Below are 19,881 nucleotides of genomic sequence, written 5' to 3'. Positions count from 1 at the left end.
ATCTGCTTGTTTGCTTGTTTGGAAGCTCCTTGCAATGGGGATATCGCTCTGTCTGTAGCAGAGTGCGCAGGGTAGGATATGCAGACAATTTAAGGATTTTTTAAAAAATCAGTCAGAACCTATCACTGTGAATTTTGATCACACAGTAATAACAAACCCCATGAATAAAATTAAAGCGTTCACATATAATTGATTCCCTGTGGAAAGAAGGCTGGTACTTTTTAAATTAGTTGGTTTAAAATACACTTGTAGGGTGTTAAAGCACTGATCTGAAGGCAACGCCCTGTTTACTTCACCCACCATAAGGCAAAGAAGCCTCCCCTGGTCCACCTGGACGCTGGCTGCCACAGGCCCGGGCCCATCAGAGGTGTGTGAGGAGTGGAGCCATGCAGCGAAATGACATTTGAAAATAAATAAATTCCCGAAAAGTGGACTTGAATATATGTCTGATAGTGTTTTTAAAAGTGTACCAGTTAGCACAAAGAAAGTTTTTGTTTTTTCAAATCTTCTTTATGTGTGCTTTATTGTGTTACATTCTGTCTTTTCTGCCTCTTAAACTTACACTATTGACTCTTGCAAGTTTACCAATAATACTATACATTTCTGTTTATTCCCAAAGTGTCTGTAAACACTGGTGACCTGTCCAGAGTGTACCCCTGCCTTTAACCGAAAGAGAGCTGGGAGAGGCTCCGGCATATCCCCCTGACCCTGGTTAGGAATAAGCGGGTATAGATAATGGATGTATGGATGGATGTCTGTAAATCCTGGGTGTATTACTCCTCCCAGCCTGTGGGGGAAGCACTGCCTCTGGCGGCGAGTGTTTTTCTCCACAAACAAACAACCTTTTACTACAGCGCAGAGTTTTCAAGTAACGCTAGCTAGCCAGCTAGCCGTTGCACATTTTTGCTCAGGGAATTACAGCAAACTTTGCTCAGTTTTGGGTAATATTTGTTTTTGAAAGTAATTTTATTTGTTTGCTCAATTCCAGATCTCGTGTGTCTTTTATACGTTTTATAATGTGGAGTTTGGGTGTGTTGTTAGAAAAGCGGCAAAGCAGCTAACATGCTAACAGGCGCTTTGTCTCATACATCCAGGCGGTGCTAATGTTAATGCTAATGCCACCCGCTTTACTTTACTCTTGCTCCAACTTCAGACCTGTTGTGAATAAGGAGAGACGAACTTTATGTTCCCATTAACTTAAATTAACTGTGCCCATTGTGCTAATATCCGCAGGACTGTACGTTTAACCATATTTGTTGCTTTTGTAACGTTAGCTAGCGGGCTAGCTTGTTGTCAAACCAACCAGCGATGTCGAAGAGGAGAAGAGCCACTTCACCCTCCAGCAGTGTGAGCGGAGGGGGGGACCTCGATGAAACTACTCCTGGGAGCGGCAGAAAGAGAAGAAGAGTCTCCAATCTTCCTTCTGTGGATGTGGTAAATGGACTTCACTTATCATATGATTTTATTTTAGTTATGCGTGTTATCAATTTTTAAATTAAGTGAGATCTTTTCTTACTTCCCGTATGTAAACACGTTAATAGGTATTAGTGATCTTTAAATTAATTCATCTTCTGATCTCCAGGCTGCTGTGTGCCGCGAGTTGTTCAATGCTGTCAGGGACTATAATGATGATCAAGGGAGGCAACTCTGTGAAGTGTTTGAAAGGGTACCAAAGAGAAGGTATAGTAGCACAAAGTCATACTGCATGTAGCGCAAATACTTGGCCTCACACTTATTACTGCATTTGGTAATTATAAGAGGTTAAGAGGTTTTTTATTTGTCATTCCAGCCATATACATTGGTACAGTACACAGTGTTCCCCAGAACCCCAGGTGCTACATATAACAACATGAGATGGCACAAGACTACCCCTATACAAAAGAAACATAAGAGTACACTATACATTAAGTGCCAGACAAAACAACTAATCTACAAAAGAAACACAAGACTACACTATACATAAAATGCTAGTGTGTAGCAAACAGCAGGACAGATAGTGGACAGCTGGTGGGTTGGTGTTTAGATAAATTAAATAAAATGTTTGCATTTTAATACACTATTTCAGAAATCAACCAGATTATTATGAAGTGGTCTCCCAGCCAATTGATATGACAAAAATTCAGCATAAACTGAAGTCAGACGATTATAATGACGTGGAACAGCTAACTACAGATTTCCAGCTCATGTTCAACAATGCCAAATCTTTCTACAAGGTAGGAAGAGAAGAGTGCTTTTTATTTTTATTTTTATTGTTATTTAAAGTGTTTTTGTCAATAGGTGCTAATGGTGTTCTTGCAAGTTGTAGTTTCTGATTACTAATATAATCATACAATAAATACATAATCCCACTGAGCTAGTTCTAGTGTTTCATTAGTAAATATGGTTTTGTGTATCATTAAATCCCAGTGACTGTCTCAGTTGAATCTCATGAATCTTTTCATGCTCAACAAAATAGAGTGACAGTGAAGAGTATCAAGCTGCATGCAAGCTGTGGGAAGTATATTTGCAAATAAGAAATGAGTTTGTGCAGCCTGGAGATGGAGATGAGGATGATGAAGATGGTGATGATATGATGGAGAATCCTGGAATGTTAACTGAAGAGGAGGTAAGTTCTTTTCATTTGATGCATTGCCTTGACTTGCCTGTATGACTGTTCCTTTCGAATTTAACATATGTTGGTTACATCATAAAGGGGAAAAAAACTAGTTGTCTTTTTACTGAAATAGATATGCACAACATTTAACATGTTTTTTTATATTAATTAGAATAATATCCTCTTCAGGAAAACGTGTCTTTCTCATAATAAATAGAAAGACCATGGTACTAGTGCAGAAGTAATCTCTGCATATTTGTGTTTTAGACCTCAAGTGGCAGTTTAAAGGAGGTGCTGGAGCAACTCTTGGAGGCTGTCGTGTCTCACACTGATCCCTCAGGGCGTTTGGTCAGTGAACTGTTCCAGAAACTGCCTTCCAAAGTGGTAAGTCCTTAAAGAGTCTTTGGACTTCATATTATGCACATGAACATTTTTGACATTTTTAACCCGCTAACAATTCTCCCAATATGTGACACACTAGGAAGCAACGTTTTGCCAAAAGCATCCATTCTGATTTTGATATTTATTAATTTAGTAGTACACCTGTTTTTTTTTTTTTTTTTGTTTGTTTTTTGTTTTTTCTCTATTGTTTTATTCAACCTAGTGCATAGCTCTGTTCTGCAATTCATTACTCTGAATTTGTCTTTCTGTCTTAGCATTACCCAGATTACTATGCCATTATAAAGGAGCCAATTGATTTGAGAACAATTGCTCAAAGAATACAGGTAAACACCTCACTTACTGACTTGATTGCTGTGTTGCTTGTTGTCTTTGTTAAAATTCACTGTTTGGAGGACTTCATGACCTTTTATTCTAACCAGCACTAATTTATTTGCATAGATTGGATACTATAAAAGTGTCAGTGCTATGGCCAAGGACATTGACCTGATGGCAAAAAATGCCAAAACCTACAATGAACCAGGATCTCAGGTTTTTAAGGTGAAGCTTTTTTTTTTATATTCTTTTTTGTATGATGTAACTACTAAGTATTAACATTTATTTTCCTTTTTTATAGGATGCTAACACAATAAAGAAAGTCTTCATCCAGCGGAAGACTGAGCTTGAACATGCTGAGCCCACAAAATCTAGTCTTCGCATCAGGTAATAAATAATTGAATGGATTTTAGTGTATTTTTTTCCTCGGATAAGAGTGAATTGTCCTTTGCATGGATGATGGATTTTTTTTTCGTATTTTTAAATTTCTAAGTGGTGGATGTCTTGTGTCCTTACAATTTGGTTTAGAAATCGCAGGTCTGGCCAAGGGGATCGACTTTCTGGTGTCAACGTAGCTCTTCAGTATGGCTCAGAGAGTGAGGACGACCCTGTGCTGTCTGGTAAATAATCACTTTAGGCTGCAGTCAAGTTTATCTTGCGTTTGTGTTGGAAAGAGTAGTCATTTACTAATTTAATGTTCACAGGTTCTGTGTGTTATGACGAGGGAGAATCAGAAGCTGAAAGTCAGAGTTCTAGTATGGAGATAAGCAACCCGATATTTCAGCTCTATGAAGCTGTGAGGGGCGCAAGGAACAGCCAGGGCCAGGTCTTCTCTGAACCTTTCCAGCAGCTTCCCTCTCGCAGGGAATATCCCGACTATTATCAGCAGATCAAACAGCCCATTGCTCTGCAGCAAATCAGGTAAAGAACAGTCATTAAGTATGTTTAGTCAGTGTCAAGTCTAAGGCAAATAGTAGAAAACATTTTAATTGTGCCTATATAATTATATTATATATAATTATATGCAATAATTATATAATTATTGTGTTATATAATGTCACATTTAAAGATTAACCTTTTTCCACCATGTGACAGGTCTAGAAGTTGTTCAGGTGTCTAAAACTTTTTGCTTCTTGTTTTAGAGCAAAGATGAAAAATGGGGATTATGAAAATGTGGAACAAATTGAGGCTGATCTCAGTCTGATGTTTGAGAATGCAAAACGCTACAACATGCCTAACTCAAGCATTTACAAACGAGCCTTCAGGCTTCAGCAGATCATGCAGGTAATGACTTCTGAATTATTCGCCGTAACCTGAAGATGTTTTTACTCCATGGATAGGCCAAAACAAAACATAATTTGAAACCATAAATACACATACATTTCAGAGAGAGACCATGGGGCATCTCAAAGAAACAGACCGAAAAGTATCTACAGTACTTGCATTTTATATCTGTTTTATGTTCAGGCAAAAAAGAGGGAACTTCTAAGGAGAGACGAGGAGGATGGAGACAGTATTCTGTCATCAGATGCAGGGAGCATCAAGAGGAAAAGGTAAAACTTAGTAATTTTTCTAAAGTGTTATATTTATAACTATTTATCAAATTATAAATGTGTCTTTAATGTACTTGCTAACAAAACAACCAAATACATCACATTTATTTTTTCATTTTTCCTAAGTCACAAGAAAAACATCAAAAAGAACCGAATGAAAGCCCTATACACTGCAGTGACTGAAGCGAGGGAGGCGGGCACCAGTCGACGTCTCTGTGATCTTTTTATGGTGAAACCATCCAAAAAGGACTACCCTGACTACTACAACGTCATACTTGAACCAGTGGACCTGAAGACCATTGAGCACAACATTCGCACTGATCGCTACACCACAGAGGAAGCTCTAATGGAAGACATGAAATTGATGTTCCGTAACGCCCGGCATTACAATGAGGAGGGATCTCAGGTTGGCAGTGTGAATTTTTTTAAGATGAAATATGAACTTTTTATTTTTGCTGTGATCACATACATAACAATCTTGTTGTCTTCTTCTGACACCTAATTTTTGGATTATTTAGGTTTATAATGATGCTGATATTCTGGAGAAGATACTGAAGGACAAGCGCAAGGAGTTAGGACCTCCACCTGAAGAAGATGATGTGGGTTCTCCCAAACTGAAACTAAGTAAGTTTGATTATAACATTGTTATAATCAATTCAGATACATTTTACAATACTTTTGGGTAGATTTGGAGACTTTTGGACTATTCTCAAGGTCTGTTTTTTAGTTGTACATAGAATTCTTAGTCCTTCATTAACATTAACCCAGTCTTTGCGTATGTCAGTTTATTTAGTCAGTAGTCAGGCAATTGTAACTATAGCAGCAAGATTATATCAAGTGTATTTTTTATTATTTAGGAAAGAGTGGTGTTTCTCCGAAGAAGTCGAAATACCTCACTCCTCTCCAACAGAGGTTAAATGAGCTCTATGATGCTGTGCGAAACTTCACTGACCGTCGAGGGCGGCGTCTAAGCACAATCTTTCTCCGTCTGCCATCTCGTGCTGAGTTACCCGACTACTATGCTACCATCAAGAGGCCCATTGATATGGAGCGCCTGCGAAGCCATATGGCAGCTGGCCGTTACCAAGATGTTGAAGCCCTAGTGGAGGACTTTGCTCTCATGTTCAACAATGCCTGCATGTACAATGAGCCTGAATCTCTGATCTACCGGGATGCTCTAGTGTTGCACCGGGTGCTGCTGGAGACACGGAAGCAGCAAGAGGGAGGAGAGGACTCCGGGCCTCCTGCTGTGGGACCTCTAGTGCGAGAGCTGATCAGGAATCTGTTTGTGTCTGTGCTGGGCCACCAGGATGAAGAAGGCCGGTGCTACAGTGACTCGTTGGCAGAGATTCCTGCTGTGGATCCAGCTGCTCCTGAGAAGCCCCCACTTAACTTTGATATCATCAGGATGAACATGGAGCGAGGGCGCTACAGAAGATTGGATGTTTTCCAGGAACACATGTTTGAAGTCCTGGAGAAAGCAAGGAGGCTGCACAGGTATGCAGAGTTATTTGGAAATTTTGTCTACATGTTTTCTATGTAAAACAGTCTACATCAGTAAAACTGTCAGCTCTGATTTATCTGTTAAGCCCCAAAAATTGATCCTTTAGAAATTCTCTGTAAGAGCATATCATGCTGTTGCCACAAATCAAAACTAGATTTGTAAATATCGAAACTGAAAAGTCTGCAATTTTTAATGTTATCTTTTAAAATTTCAGGACTGACTCAGAGATATTTGAGGATTCAGTGGAGCTACAACAGTTTTTCATTAAGATCAGGGATGAGCTATGCAAGAATGGAGAGATTCTACTAACCTCTGCGCTCAACTACACTTTAAAACACCTGCACAGTGATGTGGATCAGGAAAAAAGGGAGAAAATTCCCAAAGAGATTGAGGAGGACAAGCAAAAGAAGGAAGAAGAGGCGGGTGAAAATAAAGGTATCAGAATTGTTGGCACAATGCAGATCTTTGAAAAGAAATCTTGCTGTGTCATTAATTTGAAATCATTATGTGTTCCTTAACCAAATAAGGTGAGAAAATAGAGGACCCCCCAGGAGGAGTATGGCAAGCAGAGATGGAGGCGGAGTGTGTGTACAGTCAGGACTGCAGCTTTGAAAACAGCACCTACCATGTCGGAGACTTCGTCTATGTGCAACCTTCAGAGCCAAACCTAAAGCCACACATTGTTTGTATTGAACGCCTGTGGCAGGATGAAGCAGGTGACATCCTCATCTGAAAAAAAAAAAATTTAATAAAAAAAAATCATAATCAGTTGGCCAAAATTTATACATTAATATACAGGTTAATATGTATGAGTACGTTATTAACTTCAAATGTTGATTATATGAATATAACATACCCCAATCAGAGTCATTAAGCAGTTAATAGAAGATATTTTAAGGCATCAAACTGCTGACAATAGTTATTTATTTTTTAATTCTCTTAAAGATTGAGTTGTGAATAATGTATAGAACTGTCAATTTTTTGTTTTCTTGTTGAGCTAATGTGAGTTTCGTGTTTGTGAAGGTGAGAAATGGCTCTATGGCTGCTGGTTCTACAGGCCTAGCGAAACCTTCCACCTGGCCACACGTAAGTTTCTGGAAAAAGAGGTTTTCAAGAGCGACTACTACAACAAAGTGTCCATCAGTAAAGTCCTGGGAAAATGCACGGTCATGTTTGTGAAGGTAGGACTTCAGAATAATATATAGAAAACAATTTAATTTGATTTGTCACAAAGCCCCTAGCCTAATCATGACTTTCCTGCAGGATTATTTCAAAATGCAGCCTGAAGGCTACAGAGGTGAGGATGTCTATGTCTGTGAATCCCGCTACGCTGCAAGGAACAAGTCCTTCAAGAAGATCAAGATATGGGATGTGCCTGTTAGCTCTGTGAAGTCAGTCCCTCGGGAAGTGCCTTTGCCCGTTGTTCGTGTAGCTTCCATGTTTGCCAAGCCTGGCCAGGACAAGCTGACAATTTCATATACAGACAGCGGCGGTTTTGTAGACAAGGTGAGGTGACATTGCATTTTCTTGGATGTGAACATAATAATAATATATAACTGTAATGCTTTTTTTTTTTTTTTTTATTCCATGATGGATAATTTTATGACAGGAATTTGTTCTAATTTAGGCTGTTTGAGAGTCTGCTGTTTTTGTTTGAAAACTGGGACATTATAGCAGCAAATAAAAAAATTTAACAAAGACAAATTATTGGCACAGATAACATGGGTGCTATTAAACTTTCATTTAGAGTTGCCTTTGGCTTTGTCCTGAAAGCAGAATCCAGACACAAACCCTAAGGTCAAAAGATAATCTTATTACCTGATGAAAAAGAAATAAAAACCTGGAGTGCCCTGTCACCAACTAAGAGCGCTTTCACTTAGCTTCAACTGCATGGGATTAATTAACTATTGGGCTGTTTGTAGGCATGTCTTGACAAGGAGCCTTGTGGCAGTGGAGTAGTTAATTCCAATATAAAAGTTTGTTTGTCAAAATACAAACAAACACCTAAGTCCTCTGTGTGTGTATTTTTGTGTAGGAAAGAGAGGATGTCCCTATGGAGATAAGTGGAGCTGAGCCTGGCTGTCAGTACTATGAACAGCTGCGCTACAACAACATGTGGTTTAAAGTTGGAGACTGTGTTTATATCCAGTCACATGGTTTGTCAAAGCCCCGGGTTGCCAGGTTGGTGAAAGTATATTTTGCTTTCTAGTGTAACAAGGCATCTTCATGAAATGGGATGTGATCTGACAGTGATGCAGTATTGAGCACCGAGTTATTGCTAACATGGCTCCCTTGACTGGGCTGCAGGATAGAGAAGCTGTGGGTGCAGAATGGAATGACTTTATTCTTTGGACCCATCTTCATTCATCCTGAGGAAACAGAGCACGAGCCCACTAAGATGTTCTACAAGAGAGAAGTGTTTCTGAGCCATCTAGAGGAGATCTTGCCAATGACCTGTGTCATAGGTAAGCCGGTAAATCCTTCATGTGGTAGACTTAATTTGACTTTTTGGGTAAGAAGATTATTTGCAACATTGGAATAGAAGATATCACTGTCATGTCTGTCAAATAAATATTTGGTTACAGCCAAATAGACACTCAACAAGTAGAATTGTATTTCCCAAATGATGAACTATTTCATTCATCTAACATTTTCTTTGCCACTACAGCTATTGTAAGACAATATTTGTGCCCTTGTACTGTTAAATGTCAATTTTTAGGCAAATTATTTATCAATAACCTTGTAAAACAGTTTTATCCTTCTTGTCTGCTCTCCAGGCAAATGTATGGTTTCCTCCTTTAAGGACTACCTGTCATGCAGACCTACTGAGGTTCCAGAAGAGGATATCCTGTTGTGCGAGAGCCGCTACATTGAGAGTGAGAAGCAGATGAAAAAGTTCAAGGGTCTGAAACGCTTCTCATACTCTTCCAAAGTGGTGGAGGATGAGATCTACTATTTTAGGTTAGTCAGAGAACCAAAGGATTAGAATAAAAGGTTTCAGATTTCCAGGTCAGTCTCAATTTCTGTTTTCTGTTTTGCTGGGATCTTATGCAGGAAATTGATAGTGCCACAGAAGGAAGCATCACCCTTTTTGGATAAGAAGATAGATGAGCTTGAGGTTAAACTGGCAGACATCGAGGATGCCGATGATGATATGGAAGACATGGATGATGAAGAGGAGGCTCCAGAGATGCCTTCTATGCCTCAGATGCAAACTCCACTTGCAAGTGATATGGAGATCATGCCGTATACACCTCAGGTAGCCTGGCAACAAACCCAATCTCATTACTAAAAGCTTTTGCATTTAATATGAAAATAACCACACAATATTTGGGTTTTTAACTTGCATCTTTTTGCATTAAGTCCACTCCAAAAGTGAAGGGCTTATCAAAGAAGGAAGGGGCGAAGAGGAAGATCAACATGAGTGGCTATATCCTATTTAGCAGTGAAATGCGAGCAGTCATCAAAGCTCGACACCCAGACTACTCCTTCGGTGAGCTTAGTCGGCTTGTAGGCACCGAGTGGAGGAACCTTGAGGCTTGTAAGAAAGCTGAGTATGAAGGTGAGAAGAAGTGCCCTGTGACTGTAAAGTTCTTATGATGTGAGATGAATGTGAGATTAATATTTCTGTGTTTTGCAGAACGTGCAGCAAAACTAGTGGAGCAACAAGAGCGTGAGAGGCCACCCCAGAAGCAAGCTTCCCCTAGAGCAGGTACCCCAGTAGGGGCACTGATGGGGGTGGTGCCTTCGCCTAGCACTATGGGAATGATAAACCAGACCATGACACCTGTGTCAGGTAACCCCTCTTAAAGACAGCACGAGCGTTTTGACAAGAAGGCAGCAGGGAAATGAGGCGGGACTGTTAGAAACTGTTATGCTCTAATTTTCTAACAACTTCAATTGTATTTATCCCAAAACAACATTGTAAAGCAACATTTTTCTTTTGCTGCTGTTTTGTATTTATTTATGTTCATAGTTTTATTATTACTAGGTTCATATCTTAAATTGCATGACATTGACTGCATGATTGATGTTGATGACTCTTTAAAAATTTCATGCTTGTTTTGCCTGCTTAACATTCTTAGACCCATTTGTATTGCCTTCCCCTTTCACACACTGAACCTTTAACATTAGTTGAATTGGCCTATCAGGTGGTTTTTATCTTATACACAGGTCATAAATGCTGCAGAATTCAATGTCACGTCTTCTGATGTTATTGCATACTGTCTGCATGCTTTTTTTAAACACGACAGCCAGACAACAAAGGAAAATTGGAGGAAGTTATACCACAGAAAAGGATAATTTCGAATTTTCAATCTACCCAAATGATTGATTTAAATCACCGTAATTCTAAACACTACTGTATAGTTATAAAACCATAACTAAGCACATTTTAACATTTTACAAGCTTTTTTACAGGAGGATATTGCTGCTTCTGTTCCTACTGGTTGTAGTCACATATTTTGAGACTGTTAACTACTTATTAGCAAAGATACAAATTTGAGATACTATACAAATATAGATATCAGATATAAAAAATATACAGTAGAGAGTATTTCTGGGTTAAGGAGCATGTGTGAATGGGGTCACTGTGTGCAGTAGTAGTGCATGTTATTTTAGAGTCAGCTGCATGTCATTTATGCATGGAAATGTTGTTGTCCTCTCCTTGCCCTCTCCCCAAAGGCATGATGGGAGCTTATGGCCCACCTTACATGCCCATGCAGGGTCCCCACGAGGGCTTGTTGAGTGTGGCCCCATTGCCACCTCACCCTGCTGGGGGTGCCCACCTGTCTCCTCACCATCTGCAGCAAGGTATGCCTGGATACCCTGGCATGCCTCATCAGGGTAAGGGCCACTGTCCTAGCCACACCTGCTCAGTCACATCCAGTCAAGTCTCTCCTGCTGGAGGGGTTTACCTGGTCCACAGGCTGTAAAGCGGTCAAAGCTTTCTGGGTTTCAACAACCTTTCTCAAAGTGTACTCACATCCCACACCTAAAATGTAAAGGATCCACACTCACACACGTGATGCATGACAACCAGAGAACTGACATTCAACTGATATTCAAAAACTAACATTTCCATAAGTTATTGTAGAACATAGTTTTAAATCCTAATATAAAGCACACCAGCTTGAGTTTACTACTGTTGTCAAATGCACTGAAACTAAAAATGGTCATTTACAGGTATGATGGGTGCTGGTATGAATGGCATGACAGGAAGTCCTGCACCAGGAAACTTTATGCAACAGGTGAGCGCAGTCCAGAAAATTCTTGGACATATATGTTTTAGTTGAGTTCACATACTTCTAAACTATACATGAAACTGGTTGAGTATTGATAATAATTTTGTTCCTTGCCTAATTTATCATCACTGTCATTGTGTTTCAGTCATGCAGCCACTGTTTTCATTGATGAAATGTTACAAAAGTGAAAATGTGTAACTTACAAAAAACTACTGCCTCGTGACTAGTTATCATACAATAGTGTAACATACAAATTTACATAAAAACAATTTTTATAATTCAATATTTTACATGTCCATATGCTAAAAAAGTATATTGTCATTATTGAATTTTAGCCTGGGATGTTCAGCCCAGGACAGCATGCTCCTCCACCATATCCAGGACAGGGTCAGATGGGGCAACCCTCACACCTCCAGCCAACCACTCCCATGTTTGTGGCTCCACCACCAAAGACCCAGAGGGTGCTTCACTCAGAAGCCTATCTGAAATATATTGAAGGCTTGAATTCAGAGTCTAGCACCGTCAGCAAGTGGGACCAAACACTCAAAGGTGGTTTGCCTTAAATCAGTTTTGTTTTTACTTACTGTCTCTTAAGATAAGAATACAAATCAAGATCATATTTGTATATGTGTCGAAATATCCTTGTGAAAACAGTATTGAGTGAACAGACAGACATTGACCGTATTTACAATACAGATTTCCCCTAAATAATCTAATTATATTTGAGTGTGTGATTCAGTTTTTTAAAATTTAATGTTTAAAGTTTCAATAAAAAACAGGTTTGTTGAAATATTGTGTAACTTATGTACCTTTACAAAAAAAGAGGACCATAATTCACCTGTTACATACTTTAATGAAGAACCTTATGTCTCCATAACAGCTCAAAGGCGAGATTCTCACCTGACCAAAGAGCAGGAGAGTCGGCTACCAGCTCACTGGCTGAAGAGCAAAGGAGCTCACACCACAATGGTTGATGCTCTTTGGCGCCTGCGTGACCTGATGCTGAGAGACTCTCTGAACATCTGCCAGGCCTACAACCTGTAGCCTTTAGGACACTCCTACCACTATAACCAGCTAACTCACTGCTTTTATCACCAAGCTACAGAATGTTGGGTAGATCATAGAAGCAATATTTTATTAGAGTGAATCATGGTCAGTTTAATATTTATTAGCTAACATAAAAGCTTGATAGTTATTTGTGTGTGCATCTTTTTTCTTTTTTTACACCAGTTTATTTGTGCTGTAAACCCGATGTTTTTGGCATATTGATACTTCCAAAATAAAATTCTGAATACCTTTATACTGTTTTTAAACTGTATTATCTCTTAACAAGCAGTACTTTTGAGTTAGTAAAAAAAACGGTACATCTTCACTGTCTACTAAGTCCTGTATTATTTTGAAAGTATTTCCTTTCATACTGAGTCACTTCCTGACGAGATAGTCGAGACGGGTCCATTCTCTTTAGTGTTTGCCTTGTCGTCCCAATGTCCACCTCCACACTACCCGCATTTTGATACAAAAATAACCTTGACTGATTTCTGAAACTGGCCATTAACAAACGCAAACGATACTAAATCAACGCGTCATATGGAGTAATCAAAAACCGAAAGAAAAACGACGAGGTGAGGTTTATTTTGTGGTCTGACTTGGCGAGGGTCGCGGATAACTAGCTAGCTAGCAGTTTCGCCGGCTGTTTCAAGACTCGCTGGGAATTGACGCGGTCTTTATTGAACCTGTTTCAGGCTTTGCTGCTTCTGACTTGTGAGTGCATCTTCCTGAAGACACACTCGGTCTAGACATCTAAACCTTAAGGCTCATTTTGTTTCAGAGGTTTTCCCGTTAAGTCCATCAATCCTCACCCCAGCAACGTTAGCTAACGATGTAAGTGCTAGCTGAATTGTCGGCTAATCCTGTTATAAAACCAGGTAGTTAATATTTATTAAAAAAGAGGTCATCCTGTATACAAAGCTATCATGTAGTTGAAGGAGGCAAAGGTAAAAATCAGTGTATGTGTATTTCAGTATTATACACCATAGCAAACGCTCCCAGGCCCCCAGAACAACTGGACTGATCGACACCGCCCCAAACGGAACTCAACGTTACACTTTCAATGGAACATAGAGAATTATGAGGTTTGTGGATCAGCAGCATCCTAACAAACTGGGTTTCGCTAAAAATGTTGGTGAGGGAACAGTGAGTTAACGGTGCTGTTTCAGCTAACATCACCTACCTCTGTCGTGACACCCATCTGGTTTTACAGTTTGGGTGTCCTTGTTTGCGTTTTGTTGTGTCTGGTGGATAAACTTGTTTTTTTTTTTAAATGTTTGTCAGCTGGTAAACCTGTGTTGGAAACCTACACACACATCACTGCCATTTTTAAGGGCATTATGTGACCTTCATGAATTGTTGAGGTTCAACAGTTATCTCACCCTGCAATGTTGTCAGATGGATGGATTGTTGAGAAATAAGAAAAACTCACAGTGAAACCAAACAAACCCATTGTTTCCTCACTATGTCATGGAATAGTTTATTTAAAATTTAAATGCAGCCTAAACTGAAACAACCCAGACAGATTATTCTTAGTACTTATCAAATGTTGTATTAAATCCATATAACCTATTTCGAGTGTAACAAACAGGATGATTTTAAAATGCTAAATGTGTTCATTTGAAGGTTGAAAGTTAAATGGGAGGGTGCAATGACTACTTGAGAAAAATAGGCATCCCAGGCAGAGTTTCCTCACAGCAAGAAGGTACTGAATGCACATCTGATCCAGCGTTCTGGGGCCTTTCTGTGTAGATTTCACATGTTCTCTCCTTTTCTACGTTCGTTTCATCTCCCGGTTCAAACGCATGCAGGCTGAGTGAATTGGAAACTAAATTGTCTATAGATGCCGATGATTTTGCCTGTGATAAGCAAACCTATCTAAGAGTACATTTGTTTTCCTATGAAAAGTGGTTGATTAGGAAATTCTGTTATTTTGCCACGTATTATGAAATGGGTATTATTTTGATCTTATATCCTATTTTCCAGGTGGATATATTCAGACCTCCCCAACCAACACTTCCTCCCACTTTAACATTCATAATTGCTGCACTGCAAAATTCCCTGACCTCAGCCTGCTAAGCTAGACCAACAAGGATGTCCCAACTCCAGTTTCAATGTCCAGCTAGCCCTATGCCTGCTGCTTCTGCCCCACTGCAGCTGGGACAGCCACAACCTGGCTACAGTATCCCTTGTGCCTCAGGCACCCTGCCCTCGGAGAGCGCCAGCCAGCCGATGAGGAACTCTGCTCTCCCTGCGGGCTCAGTCACTCCCTATAATACCACCACAGGTTTGTTTCATTTGTTTGCTTGTTTCAAAAGCTATTTTCTCTTTTTTTACATTAAATTACGTTTTGGATGTACAGTTTAGTGCTCCATTTTTTAGCTCCTACTGTGTATTTGCTAGATTCATTGTATTTTAAGGCCATCCCTAACATATCAGTAGAAATACTGAAATATTTGAGATTTTGCGGATGTTTGTTTCAGGGGTGCATCCAGTTTGTGCATGTCTCTTTGAAGACATGCTTATTTGCTTAGTAGTGAGTAATTTGGATATTTTTGTTTTATTATAGTATCTAACATGGCAAACCCTAAAGAGAAGACCCCCATGTGTTTGGTGAATGAGTTAGCCCGTTTCAACAAAATCCAACCTGAGTATAAGCTGCTGTGTGAGCAAGGACCGGCTCACTCTAAGGCACGTTGAGAGTGGTATTTACAGACTAACTGATGATGTGATTTAATCTGTTCCATTGTCTTTACCTCTCATAATTTCAGCTAATGACAGACAGACTATTGTTTGTCTGCTTCTTAATTCTGTCAGATTTTCTCAGTGAGGCTCACACTGGGAGATCAGCACTGGGAGGCAGAGGGCACGAGCATCAAGAAAGCCCAGCATTCTGCTGCTGCTTGTGCCCTCGCTGAGACAACACTTCCCAAGCCCACTGTGAGGACGCCCCGTAACACAGGCAAGAACCCAGGTGGGCTGTTCCCACTGGCTCTCTCTCAGTCCTCGTCTTACGTTTGTTAATGCTTTGACATTTTTAATTTTGATTTGTTTGTTTTGTTTGTCTTGGCTTTACAGCAGAAGGAATGACACATACCATGGAGCTGAATGCACTATGTATGAAGCTTGGTAAAAAACCAATGTATAAACCTATCGACCCATACCCAGGGATGAGACCACCAAATTTCAACTACAACGTCCGGGCACCAGGCCCTTACCAGCGCTCTATGCAACAGTTTGTTTGGCCATCTTATCCTAATTTTGAGTGATTTCATAAAATCTTTCTTTAGATGGGAAAAGTTTCTGCATATGACTGCATATGATTGTCTGTCTAGGTACTACTACCCATTTCCTCCAGTGGGACCAATGTTATACCACATGGAGCTTTCCATTGGAGGCCAGCAGTTTATTGGGAAGGGACGCACACGGCAATTAGCCAAACATGATGCTGCTGCCAAGGCCCTGAAAGTGCTGCAGAAGGAGCCAATATTGCAGCAGTTGCCAGTGGTAAGACAAGAAAGTCAAACTCAGCGTTAAATACTGCTAGGAAGCTTGTGTGCATTTTTATCCAGACGTATTGCTTTTCGTTTTTAAATTCTGCATTGTGCTACTGACAGATGAATGGAGAGCCCGAGGAGGAGAATCTCAACAAATCAGAAATCAGTCAAGTGTTTGAAATTGCACTTAAGCGCAACTTACCTGTCAACTTTGAGGTGATTTATAAATTTCATCATAATTAAATACTTTTTAAGAGGAATCCATCAGTCCAGCAACATGTACACAACATGCATGTCATAGCCCAGTTTCTTTATCCATTTTATTTCAGTAAATTTAAGTTTCTTAATTTCAGAGTCTTGCTTTCCAGGTTTTAAAAGAAGAAGGCCCTCCACACATGAAGAGTTTTGTAGTGCGTGTTACTGTTGGGGAGTTCACTGGAGAAGGTGAGGGAAAGAGTAAAAAGATTGCCAAGAAGCTGGCCGCAGCAGCCGTGCTCGGGGAGTTGAAGAGGCTTCCCCACATACCCAATGTGGAAAAGACGCTGCCACGCATCAAAAAGAAAACTAAATCCATCATCAAGGTAGCATAACTAGTAGACTGAGGATAATCAATACACACCTAAAGACTCTTATTTCACTCCACAGTATACACAGAAACATACTTTGGACTGAAATATCTTTCTTTCAGGTCCACATAACCTGTAATATAAAAAAACACACATACATAAAACAAATAAAAAGCAGAAACCAAAGATATTTTAAATACAAAAACATAGTAATGTCTATAACCAGTTTTAAGTTATTTGGTGTTGATTAATTTGTCATACCAACAGCTGCAGACCAGCCCAGAGTATGGTCAAGGTATGAATCCCATCAGCCGCTTGGCTCAGATCCAGCAGGCTAAGAAAGAGAAGGAACCAGAGTATAGCATGGTGACAGAGAGAGGTCTGCCACGGCGCAGGGAGTTTGTTATGCAGGTGAGTCAACGGTAATCCAGGCATGCTGGCAACATGACTTATGCAACCCAAGCACTGTTTCTTTCTGCCTCTGCTTGTTAATTTCTCATCCATTCAGTCTTTGATTTGACACAGGTGACTGTGTGTGGCCAGTCTGCTGAGGGGATGGGACCTAGCAAGAAGGTGGCCAAGAGGAACGCAGCAGAGAAAATGCTGGACCTTCTGGGATATAAAGTGCCTCAACCTCAGCCCCCTAAACCGGCACTTAAAACTGATGAAAAGGTACTACTAGCCTTTTATCAACCAAGTCTTGTAAACAACAGCAGTTAAGATAATGTCTTTTGGTGTTACACCTATACATGGTTTTGTAATGTTTAGACCCCAGTGAAAAAACCTGGGGATGGGCGCAAAGTGACCTTCTTTGAACCTGGCTCTGTAGAAGAGGTGGCTTTGGGTGAGTTCTGTAGTGCTCATATTATATATTTATTCCTTTATTTTTGTTAAGGAATATGATTTTTACAAATTTGATTTTACATTGAAGGTTCCAAGGAGGATGACTTCCGCCTGCCTTATCTGAGCCCTCAGCAGCTGCCTGCAGGTATCCTGCCCATGGTACCTGAAGTGGCTCAAGCAGTCGGGGCCTGCCAAGGATCCCAGGCCAAGGACTACAGTCGAGCTATTCCCAACCCAGGCAAGGCCACGATCACTGCCATGATTGCCAATGAGCTGCTCTATGCAGGCACATCCATGACTGCTGAGACTATCCTAAAGAACAAAAATAACATGAACCAACTGCCCCACGGGCCCCTCACCAGGCCCTCAGAACAGCTCAGCTATCTTGCATCTGTGCAGGGCCTACAGGTAACCTGTGGCATGTTCTGGTTTGATAATTATTTAAGGCTATGCAAACAGATTAAAAATCAGTGAAATATTTGATTTGCTTGCAGGTGGAATACAAAGATTTTCCAAAAAATAATAAGAATGAGTTTGTGTCACTGATAAACTGCTCCTCCCAGCCACCGCTCATCAGTCATGGAATTGGAAAAGATGTGGAATCCTGTCATGATATGGTGAGTACTTAAAAACTATTAATCTATGATCATACATAATAATACATGTGAATTATGTCTTTTTTTGGGAAAAGAGACAAAACCTCAACAGACCTTTAGTATAGTACTGTTTTGATGAGGCGTCACTGCCGCTGCAGGAGCTTCTCCAAGGTGCTGAAAAGTACCAGGAGAAACTGTGTGCAGGTCAAACCAAAGTGAACTGCTGCTCATTTAAGGGCAAATGGGAGTGCAGCAAATACTGATTAGATTTAGGTTTGGTTCCCTTTACTGCACTTTGTATGAACTTGAATGATAAATTAAAATCTATGATATTAATGTTGAAACCATCACCTGTGTGTTTTTAGTCCCTCAAACTTTTGCACATTACTGTACCTGTCCTCAGTGTTTCTCTATTTGAACACAGTATGTGGATGGAGTGGCAGTTCAGACACATCCACTAGACAGCAGGAAGCGTAGCAGCTTACCACAGCAAGTTAGCAACATCATTTACTCCCCATTAAACTTCCAACTCTGACTGGAAACAAAAAAAAAAGAACTCTGTAGAAAGTCATGTAGATAGTACTGTTTTTCAAATGTATGTGTATTTGAAGTGACTTTCCAATTAATCTTAGGAGGGTGGTTGAAGCCATGTGAGGGTGATGACAGAGAGCACAGTTACTGTTAATACATCTCAGTTGTTCCCAAATTGGGATTTAAACAGATGATACACCACTGTTCACCTCCACAGGCTGCACTGAATATATTGAAGTTGCTCTCAGAGTTGGACCAACAGTCAAATGAAAGAACAGGAAACGGACCAGTCTCTGGGTAAACTGACAAACACCCTTTCTTCACTTACTCATACGGTTTTCATAATAAGCTTTTTTTTAAAAAATGTGTAATTAAAAACATGCCAATCAGAATAAGATATCTCTGACATTCTGCCTCATCTACTGTGGCACTCAGTGTGAGTTATTTTTCCTAGGTGTGGCAAGCAGGAAATCGAAGGTGACTTGCAACTCAAACAGGCTAACTCAAGCACATTGCCACAAACCCTGGATGGCACTGTTTGATCAGGTTTGGTTGTCTGTAAAAGCACTAAAGAAAACTCAGACACTGTGTTCCTTAGTTTCAGAAGGCTACAGGGAAGCTCTGGGCACTGTAGGCTTGAAACAATCACTGTTCATATTCATTGTAACAGAATGTTCACAGTTAAACAAGATTGATAGGAAAAAAATAGGTTATTCTCCTTGATGTTGTTTAATTGTCCACATGATTTGTTTTGTTGCTTTGTAGAAAAAGTAGCTGCATCCTAGTCAATGAGTTAGGGGTTTACTGGTGGGGAAAAAAAGAAACAATTAACTGTGAACTTGTTTACTCTCTGTGAGACCTGCTAACTCTTGTTTTTAAGTGTTTTATGTTTTATCCCCCGCTGAGATAGTTAATTAAACAAAAACTCATTATAGTTTGGGCCTCGTCTTTGTCTAGGGTGCAGCCAGCGAACCTCTGTTGATTTTCCTAGAGTGCTTTATATCAACAACCACCATCAGTGAAGTGTTACCAATATTACCATGTAGGGCTGGGAAAGAATTCTGATTAAATGTAGCGTGTGACATAATGTGCTGTTGTCTCTGTTGTGTGTGGCAGGGATGGTTCCCTGTTGCATCTGTTTTCCTCACTTATGTCCCTTCCCTTTCCATGGTAATTAAACTAAGAACAAAAAGA

The 19,881-nt window shown here is 40.0% G+C and overlaps 2 protein-coding genes across 8 annotated transcripts; both read left to right on the top strand.

The window, feature by feature from the left end:
• Positions 1-835: 835 nt before the first annotated feature.
• Positions 836-12,907, top strand: pbrm1l (polybromo 1, like). 4 transcript variants are annotated; one of them, XM_026306776.1, is made up of 30 exons: positions 836-941; positions 1,275-1,434; positions 1,583-1,680; positions 2,066-2,213; positions 2,456-2,605; positions 2,861-2,977; positions 3,250-3,318; positions 3,434-3,532; positions 3,609-3,694; positions 3,836-3,927; positions 4,012-4,228; positions 4,450-4,591; positions 4,775-4,860; positions 4,987-5,266; positions 5,379-5,484; positions 5,718-6,357; positions 6,579-6,799; positions 6,892-7,080; positions 7,388-7,545; positions 7,628-7,870; positions 8,400-8,545; positions 8,672-8,829; positions 9,142-9,325; positions 9,419-9,623; positions 9,728-9,926; positions 10,005-10,076; positions 11,048-11,209; positions 11,549-11,613; positions 11,943-12,156; positions 12,488-12,907. In XM_026306776.1, the coding sequence occupies exons 2-30, from the start codon at positions 1,309-1,311 to the stop codon at positions 12,649-12,651; spliced, it is 4,836 nt and encodes a 1,611-aa protein (XP_026162561.1). In that variant the 5' UTR covers positions 836-941; positions 1,275-1,308; the 3' UTR covers positions 12,652-12,907. The 4 variants fall into 4 exon arrangements, with proteins under 4 accessions (XP_026162561.1, XP_026162560.1, XP_026162564.1 ...); XM_026306775.1 differs by having other exon boundaries at positions 10,005-10,160; positions 12,488-12,651; XM_026306779.1 differs by lacking the exon at positions 11,048-11,209.
• A 136-nt stretch (positions 12,908-13,043) lies between these two features.
• On the top strand, positions 13,044-19,881 carry stau1 (staufen double-stranded RNA binding protein 1). Of its 4 annotated transcripts, none has more exons than XM_026307630.1 (16): positions 13,044-13,229; positions 13,629-13,739; positions 14,641-14,941; positions 15,224-15,345; positions 15,472-15,628; positions 15,733-15,889; positions 15,990-16,161; positions 16,272-16,367; positions 16,520-16,732; positions 16,985-17,128; positions 17,243-17,389; positions 17,486-17,561; positions 17,649-17,968; positions 18,055-18,177; positions 18,905-18,984; positions 19,142-19,881. In XM_026307630.1, the coding sequence occupies exons 3-16, from the start codon at positions 14,749-14,751 to the stop codon at positions 19,227-19,229; spliced, it is 2,088 nt and encodes a 695-aa protein (XP_026163415.1). In that variant the 5' UTR covers positions 13,044-13,229; positions 13,629-13,739; positions 14,641-14,748; the 3' UTR covers positions 19,230-19,881. The 4 variants fall into 4 exon arrangements, with proteins under 4 accessions (XP_026163415.1, XP_026163414.1, XP_026163416.1 ...); XM_026307629.1 differs by lacking the exon at positions 13,629-13,739 and adding an exon at positions 13,350-13,488; XM_026307631.1 differs by lacking the exon at positions 13,629-13,739 and having other exon boundaries at positions 15,472-15,616.

This window comes from Mastacembelus armatus, chromosome 5, assembly GCF_900324485.2.
Source record: "Mastacembelus armatus chromosome 5, fMasArm1.2, whole genome shotgun sequence".
In the NCBI taxonomy this organism is placed as follows: Eukaryota; Metazoa; Chordata; class Actinopteri; order Synbranchiformes; family Mastacembelidae; genus Mastacembelus; species Mastacembelus armatus.
The sequence above is the reverse complement of the archived record's forward strand: the minus strand, read 5'-3'. Positions and strand labels throughout refer to the sequence as shown.

Coding starts and splice junctions, on each gene's coding strand:
- pbrm1l (XM_026306775.1), top strand. CDS start 1,309: ATGTCGAAGAGGAGAAGAGCCACTTCACCCTCCAGCAGTGTGAGCGGA. Junction 10,161..11,047: donor GACCATGACACCTGTGTCAG/GTAACCCCTCTT, acceptor CTCTCCCCAAAG/GCATGATGGGAGCTTATGGC. Junction 11,614..11,942: donor CAGGAAACTTTATGCAACAG/GTGAGCGCAGTC, acceptor ATTGAATTTTAG/CCTGGGATGTTCAGCCCAGG.
- stau1 (XM_026307628.1), top strand. CDS start 14,749: ATGTCCCAACTCCAGTTTCAATGTCCAGCTAGCCCTATGCCTGCTGCT. Junction 15,629..15,732: donor TAACACAGGCAAGAACCCAG/GTGGGCTGTTCC, acceptor TTGGCTTTACAG/CAGAAGGAATGACACATACC. Junction 16,162..16,271: donor TATTGCAGCAGTTGCCAGTG/GTAAGACAAGAA, acceptor TGCTACTGACAG/ATGAATGGAGAGCCCGAGGA.